We start from the raw sequence: 20,856 nt of genomic DNA on the forward strand, positions 1-20,856 counted from the left end.
GTATTTTTTCATCTAATTTAAAATCCTGATTCTGTTGTATTTAATATGCAGATGACACCCAATTGTATCTGATGATGGACGGCTGGCCTGGCTCTGCCCCAGATGTCCTGGAACGTGCCTTCGGAGCTGTGACTGGATGGTTGAAGCAGAGTCGGCTGAGACTGAATCCCTTGAAGACGGAGGTCCTGCATGTGGGTCTAGGGTCCATGGGTGCAGGACTCCGGCTCCCTGCTCTCGATGGAGCGCCACTTACGCCAGTGTCGAGAGTGAGGAGCCTGGGGGTGGTCCTGGATGCTTCCTTGTCTATGGAGGCACAGGTCGCAGCAGTTGTTCAATCTTCATTTTTCTATCTAAGACAGGCTCGACAACTTGTCCCTTACTTATCGACCCATGACCTTATGACAGTGATCCAGGCAACGGTCACCTCCAGATTAGACTACTGCAATTCGCTCTACGCAAGGCTTCCCTTGGGCTTGATCCGGAAACTGCAGCTGGTTCAGAATGCAGCTGCACGGGTGGTTGCCAGAGCACCAATCATGGCTCATATAACACCTGTCCTCCGTCAGCTGCACTGGTTACCGGTTGAGTACCAGGTCCGGTTCAAGGTTTTGGTGTTGACCTATAAAGCCCTATGCGCACTGGGCCCAGCATACCTTCGGGACCGCCTCTCCCCATATGTTCCCCGGAGGTCACTTCAATCAGCCACTAAGCATTTGCTGATGGTCCCTGACCCCAGGGAAGTCCGCCTGGCCTCTACCAGAGCCAGGGCCTTTTCGGACCTGGCTCCAACCTGGTGGAACTCTCTGTCTGAGGAAACTAGGGCCCGGCAGGATTTGTTATCTTTCCGCCGGGCCTGCAAGACAGAGATGTTCCACCAGGCATTTGGTGGGGGCTAGGCTGTCCTCTCACCGGCCATACCACTGAAGACCTTCCACCACCCATGCAGGAAAATGCTGTATTTTAATATTTTATACCAGCCAATTTTAATTGTTTTGATATAATGTTTTGATGTTTTTATAATGTTTTTACTGTTTTAAACTGTTGTTAAACTGCCCGGAGCCCGTCTGACGGGGAGAGTGGTCTAGAAATGTGATAAAATAAATAAATAAATAATATAATGAAGTGAGTAAATACAGACATCTTACTGATGATGCCCCAAGTATGGAATTCCTTGTTTAGCAAAGCTCACCTGGACAATTCTTTGTATACTTTTTGATCAATATTGAAAATAGTCATCTTATGGAGATAGTTGCTCTCCTGGAGTATCTACTTTTTATGTTAGAATGGTTGTCTATGAGATTTTACTGCTAATAGCTTGAGAGTGTTTGCTGTGGACAACTTTTATAAATTAAAATAAAAAATACATAAATAAGATTTGTTTTACCTTTTTGTTTCTGAGGTATGCTTTCTTGGCTGAAATTCGCCCACGCCTTGCTTCTAGCTGCCGCACTTTCTGTTGTAATTTCTGCAACTCTTCTCTTTGCAAGTGTATAGATGTTGCCATATCTTCCTTTTCAAGCATGGCTTCCATACTTTCATATGTATCGTAATATACTACTTCATCTCTTTTTTCTGTTAGAAAATACCATTTTAATTATTTTAAACACATACACTCAAGCAGTATTAAGACAAATTTTTAGTTGTGAAAAACAGAATGACATCTCAAAGGAAAAGCTCTGATTACTATGATACAGTCTTTCTATTTTTGATTATTACTTCTCATTTTTCTTATAGTTAACCCTCTATAACCAATCTTCAATAAAAATATTTTTTAAAACTAAAAAATAGAATGACAAAATAGGAGAAAAAAGTAGTGGATAGATCCATCACAGGCATAACCCTGCCTAGCCCTGCCTTAAAAGGAATTTCCATACACTAACATAAATCTAGTAACACAGAAGGTCCATCTGAAGCAGAAAGAAATAAGATGAATCACACCAGTAGTGACTGAAAGGGGTGCGTGATCTGGGATTCATGATAACAATCCATCATAATCTGGCTACGCCAAATCAGTTTGGAGAATCCCAGATTGGATCTGGGGAGCTGAACTCTGCTGGGTCAGATTTATTTGGCTGGAGACAGCTGCAGCAGAGGCGGAACAGCAGTAAGTGAGAGAGCAGAAGTACGAAATGAAGGTAAGCTCCACGCCATGAGGCTGGTGGGGACAGGAGACAGCAGGCAGAGTAGATTCCATACCATCCTGCCTAAGCTCCAAAAGAACTCTTCAAGCCATGTCTGGCCACTTTTTAAATTCTGTGGTTCCGGCATGCTTCACCCCCATCTTGGTTCACTTCAGGATTCTCTAGTTGAGCACTGGTTCCCCTCCTTCACTTTGGCTCAGTTAGGCTTTGTTGGATCAGCATGCATGGGAGTGGGACTTGCATTTGGGACTGGCTTCTGGCGAGGGGTTGTCTTTGCTTAAGGTTTCCTTTTGCCTGGAAAGCCTTGGAAATTTCCCCACTAGGAAACAATGGCGAATGGCTGGGGGCAATTTGTTCAGGGGCCATAGAACTGGACTCTAGAGCCAAATCTTCCTGAAACTTATGGGAGCCTTCAGTGGACAGGAAGAAGTAGCCTCCCTGCAAATTTGGTGGAGTTTGCTTGAAAAGTTACCCTCCCATACCCTACTCCCCAGATAGTTTTCCCCATAGATAATAATGGCTGGATAAATTCAGGACTCTCTAACCAGACAGAGAATCTGATCCATATTTCGGAGATAATGATTTTTTTTTATAGCCCTAAAACCCGGTCCCAAATTTTTTTGGTACATGCCCCTAGTGGCTGAAATCAATCTTAGAGGAATTACTTCCCACCCACATAACAAGACAAATTAGATTCTTAGAGTGAAAAATCATAAGTTAAATTTTATTTTACTTTATTTCACTTTGAATCCCTTCAACAGTAGGTTGATGGGATTATAGATAAAACAGAAATGGAACAAATCAAAAAAACAATAAATACAAAGATCGTTTAGAAACATGCAGAAATCTAGCAACAGTTTCCACCCAGCCTACATAATTTGAAAACAAGAGTTTCAAATAATATAATTACTAGAGCTCTGAACATCAGAGTTGACAAGAGGTCCCAATATATCATGCCTAGCTCCAGTAAACAAAGGACAATATAATAGCATGTGTGAGATGGTCTCTATTGCTCCAGAAACACAAAAACAATTTCTTTTAATCCAGGGAATACCTTTAAAACCTTCCTGTATATTTGGCTGTTGGGAATGAATTACATCTGGAATTTTTTATAGTAACCAAATAATTTGAACTGTAAAGGAAGTTGTAGGAATATAACCATAATACATAATAATAATTTTTCTTAGAATTCAATTCACCTCATCCACCATGTCTCAAGTTTTGGTAATCTTTACTGCCCCAGATGAAAGCACTGAAATGACTAAGACGAGCGCTATTGCTGGAGTGAGGAATATGCAAACCCAGAGTAATGTTGTACAATGTGTTAAAAATAGGTGTAAATGAATATATTTTACCTGAAATAAGTCTTTTGATACTTTCAAGTTGAGCAGTCAGCAGCAGTTCTTCACACTTCAAGATTTCAAACTGCACTTCATATAACTGAAGTTGCAGGTCATAATAATCAGCTTCTAGTTGGTCTAAATGGGCAATAGCTTCTGTGCCACCTTGTAAACTCTGCATCTGAACAGGGTCAGAAAGAACAGTGATGGTTACCACCAGAACATATAAAAAGTGGTAAACTTTTCAAGATATCATATGTGGGTATGATATCTTGTATATGAAACACCACGGTTCCATATGCATCAATCAGTGCTGAATTTTCCCCACCACAGAAAGAAAAATAAACCTCCATGCAAGACTTGCTCAAAATCAAATTCAGCACAACCCACTAGATGTTTAATCTGGAATATACATCAATCCATTATATTCCAGAATTTTTTGTTGTTTCCCCACCTTTTGAAAGATCTGAATTGTGGAGGTTTTTCTTCACTTTAAATGCAACTGCAGTGCCAGTTGTCCACATGTGGACTGATAAAGAGCTGTTGAGGCTTCTGTCCTTTAATTTTCCTTCCTTTTAAAAGCAGCTTCTTTTTCTCAATCTAATTCATTATTTCTTGTTCACTCTCCAGAGTCACAACATTCTTGAACAGATCCTTGATCACTTCTTGTTCCCTTAATACTTTTGTTTACTGCTTTTCTCTGCAGCAAAAGCAGCTGTTCATTACCTTCCTTTCCTTTTTAAAGATAGAAATCCTGTAAGTATGAAATTACAATAATGAAATGTAAAGAAAATTAATGAACAACCACTTGGCTATGCAGGAGAATGCAGTAATTAAAGTCTCTCCATTCCCTTGGGAAAAGAACTGATGGACATGGACAGTGAACAGAAATTAAACATAAAAGCCCGAAAGTTCTCACAGTTATGCTATGCAACAAAAGAGGAAAGTAACAAAATTTAAAGCAGCATTTTCAGAGAAGGAAGACCTTTGCTACATAGGACTTTTTCTAATTAAACATACAGTAGAGTCTCACTCACAGGACAAGACATTACTGGATTTTTATAGAGAACACAGCACCATAAGAAACTAGATTTTCAGTTTCATTTGCAGCACAGCAAAAAGACCCCCCGACAAACAGTAAGGATAGCCAATGCATAAGTAGAGGGCAACCTGGAATAAACACACACAAGGAAGCTACAGAGATACAGATTTGAATCCCTTCCTGCAACCATGTGCCCTTCACCAGGCACATAGAGAAAAAAGAAAACATGGCCACTCCACCCACATGCCTTTATAGTTTCGCTTGCCAGAGACAATCCTGATGGAACACCCAAGATTTCTCTCACACAAGGATTCAATTCTCAGTGAACAGATTTCACTGTCAATCCTGCCTAGATTCCCCCCCCCCCAAATTTAAGCCCTCCCAAATGATCTCTTAGGTACTTGTGGTCAAGCATTTTGTACTACTCTTTACTAGCCCAGATTTAGAGGGGGGGAAATCATACTTCATACTTAAACATAACTAAATCAAAAGAAAGTACACGAGAAAACAAACACCCATGGAACTGATGGGGATGACATTAAGACGCTAAAAATTTCATTCAAGATAATCAACTTTATCAGTAGAAAGATCCATCTCTGAAGACAGTACACAGATACAGAAGACTGAGAAATATAACTTGAGCTGCAGTATAACAGTCTCTTCTCTATCAAACAGATGAAAGCTGGTGTACAATAGCAGCTAAGGGGGTGCAAGAAAGTCCTAGGCTATGTTTAAAACTTGCCATAATCATGAATCTACAAAATATCTTAAGCAGGCCACTAACCACTCAGATTTGGTAAAGGAAAATTCCTCCCACTCCTTTCCAATCTGCAATATGACAGTAATAATAATTAACTTAATAGAGCAACAGAAAATTTACTAACATATGAAAATCAAACAGACTCCTGTCTCTGCAGTAATGAACTTGCTTGCTAGAACCATATTTATTAGGGATGAACTGATACAGGAAAGGTAATTCTGAGAACTGCTCTCTCCCTCCTATGTAAAATGTCCTTCTTTTTTCCTCACTGTGGGGAGTATATGAAAGGCTTTGCATGAAAGGAACATCCCAGTGAGACAGGTTCAAATGGTCCTCTCCCACTACAATCTAGCAGTCAGGTAACAATAATGTTCACTGTCCGTCTTCTGTGCAGCCCCACATGGGACTGCGCCTGCGCAGGCCTGCCGACCGGATTTTTCTTTCTAGCAAACGTCCACTAGGGGGCGCACGTCCGACCCAATGCGCATGCGCGGCCGTTTCCCGCCCGAGCGACATTGGGCGACGTCGCCCCCTTTCCCCTCAGTTTCTTCTTTGCCGCCGACCGGTAAAGACCTAGCTGTCCGCTTGTGAGGAAACTTTGTGAGGAACCTTTTTTTGAAGTTGTGAGAGATGTCGGAGAAGTCGCTTTTTAAACGTTGCTCTAAATGCTCGACGAAGATGACGAGAAAACAGAGTTGCGCTTACCGTAACTACTGTTCATTGACGTCTTCTGTGCAGACACACATGGGACTGCGCCTGCGCAGGCCTGCCGACCGGATTTTTCTTTCTAGCAAACGTCCACTAGGGGGCGCACGTCCGACCCAATGCGCATGCGCGGCCGTTTCCCGCCCGAGCGACATTGGGCGACGTCGCCCCCTTTCCCCTCAGTTTCTCCTTTGCCGCCGAATGCCTTCACATTATCTGGAAGAACACAGCGGGGTAGGAGGGAGGGTTGTGTGTCTGCACAGAAGACGTCAATGAACAGTAGTTACGGTAAGCGCAACTCTGTTTTCACTGTCCGTCTTCTGTGCAGCCCCACATGGGAGACTCACAAGCCACTTACCCAGGAGGCGGGCATGTGTTCTCACCGAAAAAGAGACTGAAGCACAGCATTACCAACAGCAGCCTCTTTCCTTTCCCACACATCTAGTGCGTAATGTTTAGCGAACGTGTCAGAAGACGACCACGTTGCAGCCCTGCAGATGACTTGCAAGGGCACGCCCCTAAGGAAGGCCGCCGAAGCAGCCTGTGCCCTGGTGGAATGAGCTTTTAGTTCCAAGGGGCAAGGTAACTGAGCATGCGAGTAGCAGGCCCTAACAGTCTGAGTAACCCAGCGAGAAATCGACTGGGCTGTAGCAGCCTTTCCCTTCCTGGGCCCATAATAGCACACAAACAGTTGTTTGGCACTCCTAAACTGTGACGTACGCTGGAGGTAAAATAAAATAGCCCTTCTCACATCCAAGGAATGTAAGGCCCTTTCAGAGCTACTGGAAGGGTCAGGGAAAAAGACAGGCAAGACAATGTCCTGCGAGGTGTGAAATTGAGTAGACACCTTGGGCCTAAAACGAAGGTCCGGCCTGAGAACCACCTTATTTTGATGGACCTTCAAAAAAGGAGAATCCCACCTCAGGGCAGCAAGCTCGCTAACCCTGCGGGCAGATGTAATGGCAATCAGGAAGGCCACTTTACAGGATAACCATTTTAAATCACAGGTAGCCAGTGGTTCGAAGGGTGATTTCATAAGTCCCGTCAGCACTACCTGCAGTGACCATTGGGGAACAATTTCCTTGACTTGTGGAAACATATTATACAACCCTTTCAAAAAAGACTTCGACAAACTGTGGGAGAACACTGTCTTCCCATCTATTTTAGGGTGGAAGGCTGAAATGGCAGCCAAATAGACTTTAATAGAAGAATTAGAGAGTCCCCCATCCTTTAGGGACAGGAGGAACTCAAACACAGAAGACAACTGGCAATCCCAAACATTAACTTCGGTGTCAGCAGCCCAGGCCTCAAAACGCTTCCATTTAGCTGCGTATGACCTGCGAGTGGTGTCCCTACGGGCATTCAGCAAAATTTCAGCTACCCTGTCAGACATCCCCTCCGTCCCCGAATGTGCCAAGCAGTGAGGTTGAGTTTGGGTAGGTCGTGATACCAAACCCCTTTGTCGGACAGAAGGTCCGGGTTCAGTGCGAACCGATAATATGACCCCTGCGAAAGCTGCATGACATGTTGGAACCATGCTTGTCTGGGCCAGAAGGGTGCCACTAGAATTAAGTGCGGCCCATCCCTCTGGATTTTGCTGACGACCCGAGACAGCAGTGGGAACGGAGGGAAGGCATAAAACAGGTGCCCTGTCCAGCGTATCTGGAACGCGTCCCCCAGGGAGCGGTGACCTAGCCCTCCCCTGGAACAGAATCGTGGGGCCTTCTTGTTGGTCTCTGACGCAAAGAGGTCTACGTCTGGAAACCCCCAGTCCGAAAAGATGGAGTTCAGGTAATTGTCTGCTACGGTCCATTCGTAGCTGTCGAATCGCATCCGACTCAGCGTGTCCGTGATGACATTGGTGGTGCCAGGAATATGGACCGCCTGAATGAACACGCCTCTGTCCATGGCCCAGTTCCAGATCCGAACGGCCTCGTCGCAGAGGGCCTTGGATGTAGTTCCCCCCTGCTTGTTCAGGTAGAACATCGTGGTGCAATTGTCTGTGAGCACCTGAACTGCCTTCTGCTGCAGCGTGTCTGCGAAAGCGATAAGGGCATAACGGACCGCTCTCAATTCTAGCAGGTTAATATGATCTTTCCTTTCCTGCTCCGACCAAACCCCATGTGCCCTCAGGGCACCACACTGGGCTCCCCATCCTACCGTGGAGGCATCAGTCGAGATCGTGATCTCGGTTTGGATGGACCCAAAAGCAACACCCCCAAGCCACCATCGTAAGGCCCGGATAATCCCTCTGGGGATGGAATATCGTTTGTTCTGGGACTCGTGTTCAAAATCATGAACCGATAGGAACCACAGCTGGAGAGGTCGCATGTGCAACCGGGCCATAGGGGTGACAGCTGTAGAAGAGGCCATGAGGCCCAGTAGCCTCTGGATAGCTGTTACGGATTGGAACCTGCACTTAGAAAAAAGGTTCACCATCCTGCCAATCTTTAAAGCACGCTCCCTGGGCAGAAAACCTCTGTTTACGCCACCGTCCAGTTCCATACCGATAAACAGTATCCGTCTGGACGGGGTAAGGTTAGACTTTTGTAAGTTAACCAAAAGTCCTAATCTGGAGCAGGTGAGCATCACAGTATGAATCTGGGCCAGGAGTGCATTAGCAGAGGGTGCTGCTAGGAGCCAATCGTCAAGATAGGGGTAGATGGTACAACCCCGTTCCCTCAAATAAGCCACTACCACAGCCATACATTTAGAAAAAACTCGTGGGGCTGTTGAGAGGCCAAAGGGAAGTACCTGGTAATGGTAGGCCCTATTGTTACACAGGAACCTAAGGTATTTCCGATGATCAGGATGGATGGCAATATGGAAATATGCATCCTTAAGGTCCAGGACAGCGAACCACATGTCCTCAGGCATTAACTGGAGGACTGTGTTCAAGGTAAGCATCCTGAACCGCTTGACGAGAACGAATTTATTCAGTTCCCGGAGGTCTAAGATGGGTCGCACACCTCCATCCTTTTTGTCTACCAGGAACATCCTGGAGTAAAAACCTAAGAGGGGGTCCTGAGGGAGCACCTCCTTCACAGCCCCCTTCTCCAATAGCGCTATAACCTCAGCCTGTAAGCTATCAGAAGAGGATTGTAACGAGTGGTCAGGAAGAGACAACACTGGGTAAACATCAAACTGAATTTTATATCCAACTGTAACGATTTTAAGAACCCAACTATCGGACGTAATCTCCGCCCATGCAGAGGCAAACTGAGCCAATCTGTTCCCAAACACGACAGACTGTTCGAGCTCTAGTCAGAACTGCTTTGGCTGCGTTGCTGACTCTTTGGCATCGTGGGCTTGCGGACCGCGACGAGGGCGGTAGGTAGGCCTCCGGCGCTGGTAAGAACTTGGTGGTTGGAATGGCCGGTAGGAACCATAGCGTGGATACGGCTGGTACCGGTGCTGTCGTCCACGATAACCCTGGGCAGGGCGATACTGGCCACGATTCTCGGTGGATGGCCTGGTCGGGAGAATGCCATAGGAGCGGGCTGTAATACGATCTTTGCGCTTCTGCGACAGGTAGTCATCTGTTTTGGTAGAAAACAGGGATTGCCCCTCAAACGGCAGGTTCTCCACCTTATTGCGTGTCTCCACCGGCAACGCAGTTGTGCGGAGCCACGAGTGTCGGCGCAGGACGACGGAAGATGCCAATGCTCTCGCAGAGGTGTCAACCGTGTCACGGCCCGCATTTATTTGTTGCCGAGACTCAGGGCCTCATCGAGGATCACCTTCGCCAACACTCTCTGGTCTGCTGGGAGTTTTTCCATGAAGGCCGCCATGCGGTTCCAAAGGAATATTTGATACGCCCCCATGATGGCTGAATAGTTGGAGATTTTCAGCGTCAGGGCAGCAGAAGAGTATAGCTTCTTGCCCAAAGAATCCAACTTCCTGCTCTCCTTGTCAATGGGCACCGCATAGGACCCCTGGCGTTGGCAGGTCTGCATTTCCTCCGTAATGAGGGAAGAGGGAGGCGGATGTGCAAAGAGGTATGCACAAACATCATCCCGTGTCTTGTACAGGGCCTCCAGCTTGCGGGACGTCGGGTACACAGAGGCCGGCTTTTCACAGATGTCGTGGATGATCTCCACCAAGCCTTCAGTGAATGGGAAGGCAATAGTTGGAGGGTTCCCGGACTGGACATATTGAAGAATTTTGTCCTTTGGCTTAGGATCTACGGCCAATATCTCGATGTCGAGAGAACGGGCCATCCTGACCATCTGTTCAGAGTACAGTCGGTAGTCCTCAGATGGCGACACACGACTGGTCCCAATGATGATGTCATCCGGAGACGGGTCAGATGGAGGACTGGGACTCGGGCCCTGGTAGGGTTCAGCAGGATGGTAAGGTGAACCGTGTCTGGGAGAACCATAGTGGGAGAACTCACTTCGAGTGTCACCCCAATACTCCCTGCCAAATGATGGCGAACTGGCATACAGGGAACCCTCTCTGTCAAATGCAGCCCGCGGGAGGTGGTAACGCCGGTCCTCACGGTCCGCATAATCACCCGCATGCCACTGCTGGGCCGGAGGTGGCGCGTCGGGCAGGTCACCATCATCATCAGACGAGTGATGCAGCGGAGGCGACAGGTGCGGCGACGGAGTCAAAGGCCTCTCCCATAGGACCTCATCTGTTTGGACCGAAGCCGATTGACTGTGCTTCGACTTCTTCTTGGACTTCTTGCCACCCTTGTCGGCCGAAACCGGATCCGAGCTTCGGTCCCTGCCAATCGAATCCGACATCTTCGGATCCGACCGAGCGCCCGTCTTTGGAGCGAGGCCGGTGCGCGCCGACTCAGCAGGCTTCGGAACCGATGGTTTCGGAGCCGATGGCGGATCCGACGGCTTGGGAACCGACCCAGCCGGGATGTTCGGTTCCGATGACGTTCTCGGCACCTTCGGAGCCGGCGTGAAGGTCGGTTCCGACCTCGACGGGGACCTGGAACGGTGACGTTTCCAAGTCGGATCCGACGTTGGCGCCAAGGGCTTGCGACCCGACGCGGAACTTGCAGCCCCCTTCGGATCTGGGGTTAACTGCCGGGCTTGGCGGCGATCCGGGGAGCGGGAACGCGAAGCGGACGCGGCCTTTTGAGATCCCATCTCAGGGGGGGTGTCACCCGTCCCACCAGCCGGTGGCGGCCCCTCCGGGGTAACGGGAGCCCCCGAAACCCGCATAGCCCGTCTCCACAGCAAGGCGTTCAGCCTATTAGCCCTCTCAGCCCTGGCCTTCGGGGTGAACCGTTGGCAGTGCTCACACTTCCCGATGATGTGCCCCTCGCCCAGACACTCGAGGCAAACAGAGTGACCGTCCGTCCTCGTCATCTTAGTGGAGCAGTTGGAGCAGCGCTTGAACAGCGACTTCTCAGACATCTTCGATCTTCACAGGATCCTCACAGGAAAAGTTTCCTCACAGGCGGACAGCTAGATCTTTACCGGTCGGCGGCAAAGAAGAAACTGAGGGGAAAGGGGGCGACATCGCCCAATGTCGCTCGGGTGGGAAACGGCCGCGCATGCGCATTGGGTCGGACGTGCGCCCCCTAGTGGACGTTTGCTAGAAAGAAAAATCCGGTCGGCAGGCCTGCACAGGCGCAGTCCCATGTGGGGCTGCACAGAAGACGGACAGTGAACGGACGGTCACTCCGTTTGCCTCGAGTGCCTGGGCTAGGGGCACATCGTCGGGAAATATGAGCATTGCCAACGGTTCACTCCGAAGGCTAGGGCTGAGAGGGCGAATAGGCTGAACGCCCTGCTGTGGAGACGGGCGATGCGGGCTTTGGGGGCCCCGGGTACCCCGGGGGGGCCGCCACCAGCTGGTGGGACGGCTGACACCCCCCCAGAGATGGGATCTGTCCGGAGCACCACTACCACCTCGTGTTCCCGCTCGCCGGATCGCCGACAAGCCCAGCACCTGACTCCGGATCCGAAGGAGGCTGCGAGTTCCGCGTCGGGTCGCAAGCACTCAACTCCGAAGTCGGATCCGACTCAGAAGCGGCATCGTTCCAGGTCCCCGTCGAGGTCGGAACCGACCGCCACACCGACTCCGAAGGTGCCGAGGACTTCATCGGATCCGAACATCCCAGCTGGGTCGGTTCCCAAGCCGTCGGATCCGAGTCCGACTCCGAGGTTGTCGGCTCCGAAGCCCACTGAATCGGCTCGCACCGGCCTTGTTCCGAAGACGGGCTCTCGATCGGATCCGGAGGTTTCGGATCCGTTGCCCATGTCGCCGGCTCCGATTGACCAGAACCGAAGCTCCGATCCGATTTCGGCCGCCAAGGGCGAAAAGAAGTCGAATTAAAAATCGAAGCACAGGCAGTCGACGTCGGTCCAAATGGATGAGGTCCGCTGGGAGAAGCCCTCGACCCCGTCACCGCACCTGTCACCTCCGTTGCTCCACTCCACTGATGACGATGGTGACCTGCCTGACGCTCCACCTCGGGTTGCCCAGACGTGGCATGCCGGTGCCTATATGGAGGACCGACCTTATCACCTTCCTCGGAGTGGCTATGACAGAGAGGGCTCCCTGTATGCCAGCTCTCCATCGTTGGGCAGGGAGTATTGGGGTGACACTCGGAGTGAGTTCTCCCACTATGGTTCTCCCAGGCGCGTCTCACCTTACCAACGCGCAGAGCCTTATCAGTGCCCGAGTCCCAGCCCTCCATCTGACCCGTCACCGGATGACATCATCATTGGGACTGGTTGTGTGTCACCCTCTGAGGACTACCGGCTCTATTCTGAGCAGATGGTCAGAATGGCCCGTTCTCTCGACATCGGCTGTGGATCCTAAGCCAAAGGATAAAATTCTACAATATGTCCAGTCTGGGAACCCTCCAACTATTGCTTTCCCCTTCACCGAAGGCTTGGTGGAGATCATTCATGACATCTGTGAGAAGCCGGCCTCTGTGTACCCGACATCCCGCAAGCTGGAGGCCCTGTACAAGACGCGGGATGATGTTTGTGCATACCTCTTTGCACATCCGCCTCCTTCTTCCCTCATTACAGAGGAAATGCAGACCCGCCCACGCCAGGGGTCTTATACGGTGCCCATTGACAAGGAGAGCAGGAAGCTGGATTCCTTGGGCAAGAAATTATACTCCTCTGCTGCCCTGACGCTGAAAATCTCTAACTATTCAGCCATCATGGGGGTGTACCAGATATTCCTGTGGAACCGCATGGCGGCCTTCATGGAAAAACTCCTGGCAGACCAGAGAGTATTGGCAAAGGTGATCCTCGATGAGGCCCTGCGGCTGTCTCGGCAACAAATAAATGCGGGCCGTGACATGGTTAATACCTCTGCGAGGGCGTTAGCATCCTCCGTCGTCCTCCGCAGACATTCGTGGCTCCGCACAACTGCGTTGCCGGTCGAGACACATAATAAAGTTGAGAATCTGCCCTTTGAGGGTCAATCCCTGTTTTCTGCCAAGACGGATGATTACCTGTCGCAGAAGCGCAAAGATCGGATGACAGCCCGTTCTTACGGCATTCTCCCGACCAGACCATCCACCGAGAATCGTGTCCAGTATCGCCCTTCACAGGGCTATCGGGGACGGCAGCAGCAGTACCAGCCGTATCCGCGCTATGGGTCCTACAGGCAATTCCAGCCGCCTGCAAGTTCCTACCAATGCCGGAGGCCTAACTACTGCCCTCGTCGCGGTCCACAAGCCCACGATGCCAAAGAGTCAGCAACGCAGCCAAAGCAGTTCTGACTAGAATTCGAACAGTCTGTCGTGTTTGGGAACAGATTGGTTCAGTTTGCCTCTGCATGGGCGGAAATTACTTCCGATAGTTGGGTTCTTAGAATCGTTAATGTTGGATATAAAATTCAGTTTGATGTTTACCCAGTGTTGTCTCTTCCTGACCACTCGTTACAATCCTCTTCTGATAACTTACAGGCTGAGGTTATAGCGCTATTGGAGAAGGGGGCTGTGAAGGAGGTGCTCCCTCAGGACCCCCTCTTAGGTTTTTACTCCAGGATGTTCCTGGTAGACAAAAAGGATGGAGGTGTGCGACCCATCTTAGACCTCCGGGAACTGAATAAATTCGTTCTCGTCAAGCGGTTCAGGATGCTTACCTTGAACACAGTCCTCCAGTTAATGCCTGAGGACATGTGGTTCGCTGTCCTGGACCTCAAGGATGCATATTTCCATATTGCCATCCATCCTGATCATCGGAAATACCTTAGGTTCCTGTGTAACAATAGGGCCTACCATTACCAGGTACTTCCCTTTGGCCTCTCAACAGCCCCACGAGTTTTTTCTAAATGTATGGCTGTGGTAGTGGCTTATTTGAGGGAATGGGGTTGTACCATCTACCCCTATCTTGACGATTGGCTCCTAGCAGCACCCTCTGCTAATGCACTCCTGGCCCAGATTCATACTGTGATGCTCACCTGCTCCAGATTAGGACTTTTGGTTAACTTACAAAAGTCTAACCTTACCCCGTCCAGACGGATACTGTTTATCGGTATGGAACTGGACGGTGGCGTAAACAGAGGTTTTCTGCCCAGGGAGCGTGCTTTAAAGATTGGCAGGATGGTGAACCTTTTTTCTAAGTGCAGGTTCCAATCCGTAACGGCTATCCAAAGGCTACTGGGCCTCATGGCCTCTTCTACAGCTGTCACCCCTATGGCCCGGTTGCACATGCGACCTCTCCAGCTGTGGTTCCTATCGGTTCACGATTTTGAACACGAGTCACAGAATAAACGATATTCCATCCCCAGAGGGATTATCCGGGCCTTACGTTGGTGGCTTGATGAGGCTAACCTTCTTGGGGGTATTGCCTTTGGGTCCATCCAAACCGAGATCACAATCTCGACTGACGCCTCCACGATAGGATGGGGAGCCCAGTGTGGTGCCCTGAGGGCACATGGGGTTTGGTCGGAGCAGGAAAGGAAAGATCATATTAACCTGCTAGAATTGAAAGCGGTCCGTTATGCCCTTATCGCGTTCGCAGACACGCTGCAGCAGAAAGCGGTTCAGGTGCTCACAGACAATTGCACCACGATGTTCTACCTGAACAAACAAGGGGGCACTACATCCAAGGCCCTCTGCGACGAGGCCGTTCGGATCTGGAACTGGGCCATGGACAGAGGCGTGTTCATTCAGGCGGTCCATATTCCTGGCACCACCAATGTCGTCGCGGACAAGTTGAGTCGGATGCGATTCGACAACTACGAATGGACCATAGCAGACAATTACCTGAACGACATCTTTTTGGACTGGGGGTTCCCATACGTAGACCTCTTTGCGGCAGAGGCCAACAAGAAGGCCCCGCAATTCTGTTCCAGGGGAGGGCTAGGTCACCGCTCCCTGGGGGACGCGTTCCAGATACGCTGGACAGGGCACCTGTTTTATGCCTTCCCTCCGTTCCCACTGCTGTCTCGGGTCGTCAGCAAAATCCAGAGGGATGGGCCGCACTTAATTCTAGTGGCGCCCTTCTGGCCCAGACAAGCATGGTTCCAACATGTCATGCAGCTTTCGCAGGGGTCATATTATCGGTTCGCACTGAACCCGGACCTTCTGTCCGACAAAGGGGTTTGGTATCACGACCTACCCAAACTCAACCTCACTGCTTGGCACATTCGGGGACGGAGGGGATGTCTGACAGGGTAGCTGAAATTTTGCTGAATGCCCGTAGGGACACCACTCGCAGGTCATACGCAGCTAAATGGAAGCGTTTTGAGGCCTGGGCTGCTGACAACGAAGTTAATGTTTGGGATTGCCAGTTGTCTTCTGTGTTTGAGTTTCAAATGTATTAATATTTGTTGATTGCCACTTTGGGGTAGAAAGAACGCATACAAATGTTTTAAATAAACAGCACTCTGATGATACCACAAAGACTTAAATGACAATGAAAGTACATGAAGCAAATCTAAGCAACTACATATGGAAACAGTTGCGACAAATAAGAAAGCTAATTTCTAAACAAAGGTTCTAAAGCTGCAACCAATTGCAACAGCAAACAGCAGCGACCGAGACTCCCCAAAGTACCTTTTCCCATAAAAAGAATGTCTACAGACAGCATTCTATATATTCAAGCTTTTATTTATTTAGAAAACTACAAAGAGAGCCCAATGATTTAGTATTCCTGATTGTTAGGAAATGACAACACTTTGCTGCCGAGCTACAAAACAAGGTTTGGTTTGCTTCCAAGAAAGCTTTTCACTGTTGCTTTCCCATTTTAAATACCCATCTTTCAAACATTTGAGCACAAGTGCTTCAAAGGGAAAATGGTTCTGCTATAAAGAAAAATCTTTTAATGTCTCTAGAATCAAGCAAAGTAAATACACTACTTGCATCAGGCTTTCACATTCATCCTGCCTGGCATGGCAGGACAGGTGATCCGTAAGTGACTGGTAAGAAATAATGCAAGCTAGGCAGGAGGAGGAGCAAAAGTTCCATAATTTTGATACACTTGTTATGAGCAATAGTTAATGTGGTTGAAAAGGATATACTGAAAGGTGGTCCAGATTTTAACCCTAAGTATCTAAATCACAGTTATTCAGTAAGAAGGTGGGGGGATGAAGATCCTGCAATGATAAGGTATATTTAAGTACAGGAAACTGACAGATTAAGAATACTAAGTATTGATTTAAGATACAATAGTATGCAGATATCTTTAAACTCATGCTCTAATTTGCTGCATACATATTATGACAAATGCACCAAGATTGCAATAAGTACTGAACATATTTTCAGGACTAGGGTTTGCAACCAAGTATGCTTTTTAATAAATTCCAGCATGAATGGTAATTCCAGATGGGAAACCATGTTACTCTGCAACAGCACACTACAAGAGAAGTCCAGTGACTCTTTAAAGACCAACATAATTTGTTCCAGCAGAAGGATTCATGAATCAGAGTTCACTTCAAAGCCAACGGATAAACTGAACTCCTACTTAAAGAAGACTGTGCTGGGATAAAGTTTGTTAGTCTTTGAGGTGCCAACATGAATGAACATTTTCTGTGACAAATGCCCTTCAAACTAATCAGACAATGAGAATCATTTAAAAGAGAAACTGAAGTCAGATTTTGTAATGAACCAGCTTTGGAGCAAAGAGATCGCTTTAGGTAATTCCTTTAAAAAACGATGTTCTGAAAGAAACAGCAAATACTTGGTATTTATCCATACTATAGCAAATAAAGACTACCCGTGCAAGTACAATATTATTAAAGTTTCAAAACAATGTTATCATAACTTTACATAAGCAAAAGGACTCGCAGTGATGTTACGAGTCTCCTAAGTCACTAGCACAGCGAATGTCTATTACACAGCTCTGTCAACAAACAGAATGCAATGATTGTATACAGGCACTACTTTGCATCATTTTCTTACCCGAATTTCAACTAATGAATTCACACCATCAAATTCTAAAGAACTGAAGTAACTGCCCAGGTGGAGAAGAGCACTTCTTTCAAAGCCATTTTGCTGCTCAAAAATGAGCTCCCATTTCCAGTACTAAAGTGACAACCAAAAGTGTGTACAGTTTTTATATCTGTTTAACTATCATGATTTCCTCCCAAGCATCCTAAAAGCTGTTAGATTGGCAGGGGTGCTGTGGATTCTCCTTTCTTCCTAAGATTCCATGAGGAGAAGGCATTACTATTAACCTATTTCAGTCTATAGTGTAGACAGGACTGAATCGTGCAAATTTTTAAAAACTTGTGGAAACCTTTATGATCTCCATTCATACATGGTGCACTTCAAGTTTGGGTGGACCATTTTTCTACACAAGGATAACCATGCAAGTGAGAAAAGCTTGAATAAAATATTCACACTATGATGCTGTTCAATTTTAATAGCAAGTTGATGAAGAAAGAACTGCCAGTAGAAGCTATGTAGCATTTGAAGACACCAGCATAAAAATTAAATGTATTTAAAATGTTTATCCGCCTCTCCAAAAGGCAATTTTTGCCAATTTATCACTAGGCTTTCAAAGCATGCTGTGACAATGAGCAAAACTACGTCCATTTGGCATTTGTACATTTGGTATTGTTTTACTTTGAAGTTTCATTTAAAAAACTAAACTACTGTAACGAACTACCTCTTCCTTCAATGCATGTTTTTTCTGTTCCAGGCTGATTTCTTTTGCTCTCATCAGTTGCAGAGTCTCCTTAGAAACTGCATACTGAAGTTTCTCCATCCGCTCCACTGCTGCTGCCCATGCAGCCTTGCCAAACTTTTTTTGGTCTGCTCGCATTCGGTCATAAACAGCTGTTAAAAAAAGAAATAGCAAAATTACCATCTTGACTCTGGAATTATTTGATGTTCTGTTATAAAGCTAAATTCATACCAGTCTCATGCATATTTACTTGGTCAAACAGCAAATTTGAAGTAGACAAAGGCCTGTGGAATGCATTTCCAATCACAGAACAAAACACAAACTTCTGGGGTAATCTCGCTTCCCAACTTAATTTTTTTTTGGGTATGAACTGGGATGGATAGTGCCCCATGACAGAGTTTGGTTTTGATGACTATAAAATACTGTTCACACAAAAATGTTACAGAAAGGAATGTTTGCATTACAATGAGGAAGGGACATAGGTGATTCTTATCTGTCAGTCAAGGAGGCAGGACTAAAATTCTTCCAGACTTTGTGTCTTCTGGGCAGAGTCACTCATTTCCACAGTTCAGTAACTGAGCAGTATCTATACTAAAAAGACTATGTTAACTATTCAAACGTTGGAAAGATCATATTAGGATAGGAAACATGCAAACAGTAACTTAGAAAATCAGAAAAAAATGGCCATCTCTCCCTTAATTCAAGGTGGGACAAGATGCCCTTCCTTTCTCAGAGCAGAAGGAACTCTCACAATAAGTGCCTATGTTCCTTTCTCACTCTGAAGGGAAGGGCATCTTGACATGAGGGATCCAGAAGTAGCCACATCTCATGATGGGTGGGAATCAATGAAGCTTTTGACCACTTGTTGTTGTACCCTTCTTCTAAAGACTGTGTCAGCTGAGGTAAGGGTTTTCACTTTGTAGTGTCTAACAAAGATTTATACAGATGACCATGTGGCTGCCTTACACATCTCTTCAACAAGAGCTTCAGCGTCAAGAGCTGTATTGGTCGCAGAACTGCAAATGTAATGGGCTATAACCTCAGGTGATACCTGAATCTTGCAAGCATGATAAATGTGAAATGCACTATCTCAGAGTCTTATTTATTGCTGATCTGTACATTTTCTGACCTTTGTTTGGTGGACTTACCAAAATGAAGAGGGAATTCGCTTTATGGATTGCTGCTGTACATCTGATACAAACCCTCAGTGCTCTAGGTAGGTCTAGTATATGCCACTCTTTTTCTCTTGGGTAAGATGGATTTGCACAGAATGAAGACAGTGAAATCTCCTGTGAGCAGCGGGAATACGTATTGACTTCTGGGCTGTCTGTGGAATCCATTCTTAGGAGGACCACTTTGTTCTTCTGAAATACGCACGTGCCTTTCCTGGTAGAAAGAGCACCCAATTCCAGCACCCTTCTCACCAATGTAACAACTATTAGAAACAGAACCGTCACTTTTACCTATTTCAGTGGAACTTCTCTCAGATGTATGAACAGTGGTTATGTAAGGGCCAAGAGGACCACATATAGCCTCCATGAGGGAAACCTATGCGCAACCAGAGGGTTAGCCTGGGCTACTGCTTTAAGGAACTGGACAATGCATGAGTGTCTCAAACCTGAACATCCATCAATTTGTGGGATGACTGTAGATAAAACTGCCACCGGTCTGCACAGTGTATTAAGCCTTCAATTTTTGGTCTATGCTATCTTGTAAAAACCTCTAGAATTTGGCATGAGATTGAGACAAACGGCTCTAGATATTTTCATTAGCACTATCTCACATGCACCTTCCAAGAGGAGTTATAAATTCTGGAAGTGGCAGTTCTTCTAGAGGCTAGCATGGTATTTGTTATCTTTGTAGAACAGCCTAGGCCTAGTAATGGTTCCCTTTTAATTTTCATGTTTAATTTCCATGCTGAGTCTGGATGCCACAGTGGTCCCTGCTGAAGCAGGTCCAGGCAGACTGGAATCTGCTAGCATTCTTCTACTGATAACCTTACTATGGTTGAAAACCACAGTCTGCATGGCCAGTTAAGAGCTAAGCAGATCAGAGTCACTCTTTCCTCATTCAGCTTCCTCAGCATTTTTTTTAATTAGAAGGATGGGTGGAAAGGCTTAGAGGAGGCCCTGAGGCGAGGGGGACACCAGGTCATTTGTTTGATGACATAAAAGTTGGTATTCCTTTCTGCCCAGGACATGATTCAAACCATCTCTCTGTAATAATAATAATAACAACATTCAATTTATATACAGCCCTTCAGGACAACTTAACACCCACTCAGAGTGGTTTACAAAGTTTGTTATTATCCTCACAACAAACACCCTGTGAGGTGGGTGGGGCTGAGAGAGCTCCAGAGAGCTGCAACTAGCCCAAGGTCACCCAGCTGGGATCAAGTGGAGGAGTGGGGAATCAAACCCGGCTCTCCAGATTACAGTCCCATGCTCTTAACCACTACACCAAACTGGCTCACCTGCTCTGTTTATTTGTATGAGCTGTCCATTCGGATTAGAATGTGGTTGATCAGTATCACATCCTGAAAACTTATTAGTACCAGCCTTATTCTTCTGATCTCAAGAAGGCTGATGTTCACTTTCTGCTCTGCATTGTTCCATTTCTTTTAGGTGATGCTCCCCTGACAAGTCGCTCCCCAACCTGTCAGGCTCACATCTGTGTACACCTGGACTATTATTTCATGCATTCCTTGCCCTTTGCTAGGCTGGAGTGCCATGCTGTAGGGGGTAGTTGAGAGCCCAGAGGACAACTGCCTTTTGAAGAATCTGTAACTAGAAGGGTCTTAGGA

At 47.1% G+C, this 20,856-nt stretch overlaps 1 protein-coding gene across 1 annotated transcript in view; it reads right to left on the reverse strand.

Moving 5' to 3' along the window:
• JMY (junction mediating and regulatory protein, p53 cofactor) overlaps positions 1-20,856 on the reverse strand; it is a 72,798-nt gene that overhangs the window by 15,055 nt on the left and 36,887 nt on the right. Inside the window, exons 4-6 of the mRNA XM_054986701.1 lie at positions 18,036-18,205; positions 3,497-3,662; positions 1,385-1,572 (exon numbers count right to left, since the gene is read on the reverse strand). Of these exons, the coding sequence (XP_054842676.1) occupies positions 1,385-1,572; positions 3,497-3,662; positions 18,036-18,205 (524 nt within the window). The remainder of the gene's footprint in view (positions 1-1,384; positions 1,573-3,496; positions 3,663-18,035; positions 18,206-20,856) is intronic.

The sequence above is a fragment of the Eublepharis macularius genome, chromosome 8 (genome assembly GCF_028583425.1).
Source record: "Eublepharis macularius isolate TG4126 chromosome 8, MPM_Emac_v1.0, whole genome shotgun sequence".
Lineage (NCBI taxonomy): Eukaryota > Metazoa > Chordata > Lepidosauria > Squamata > Eublepharidae > Eublepharis > Eublepharis macularius.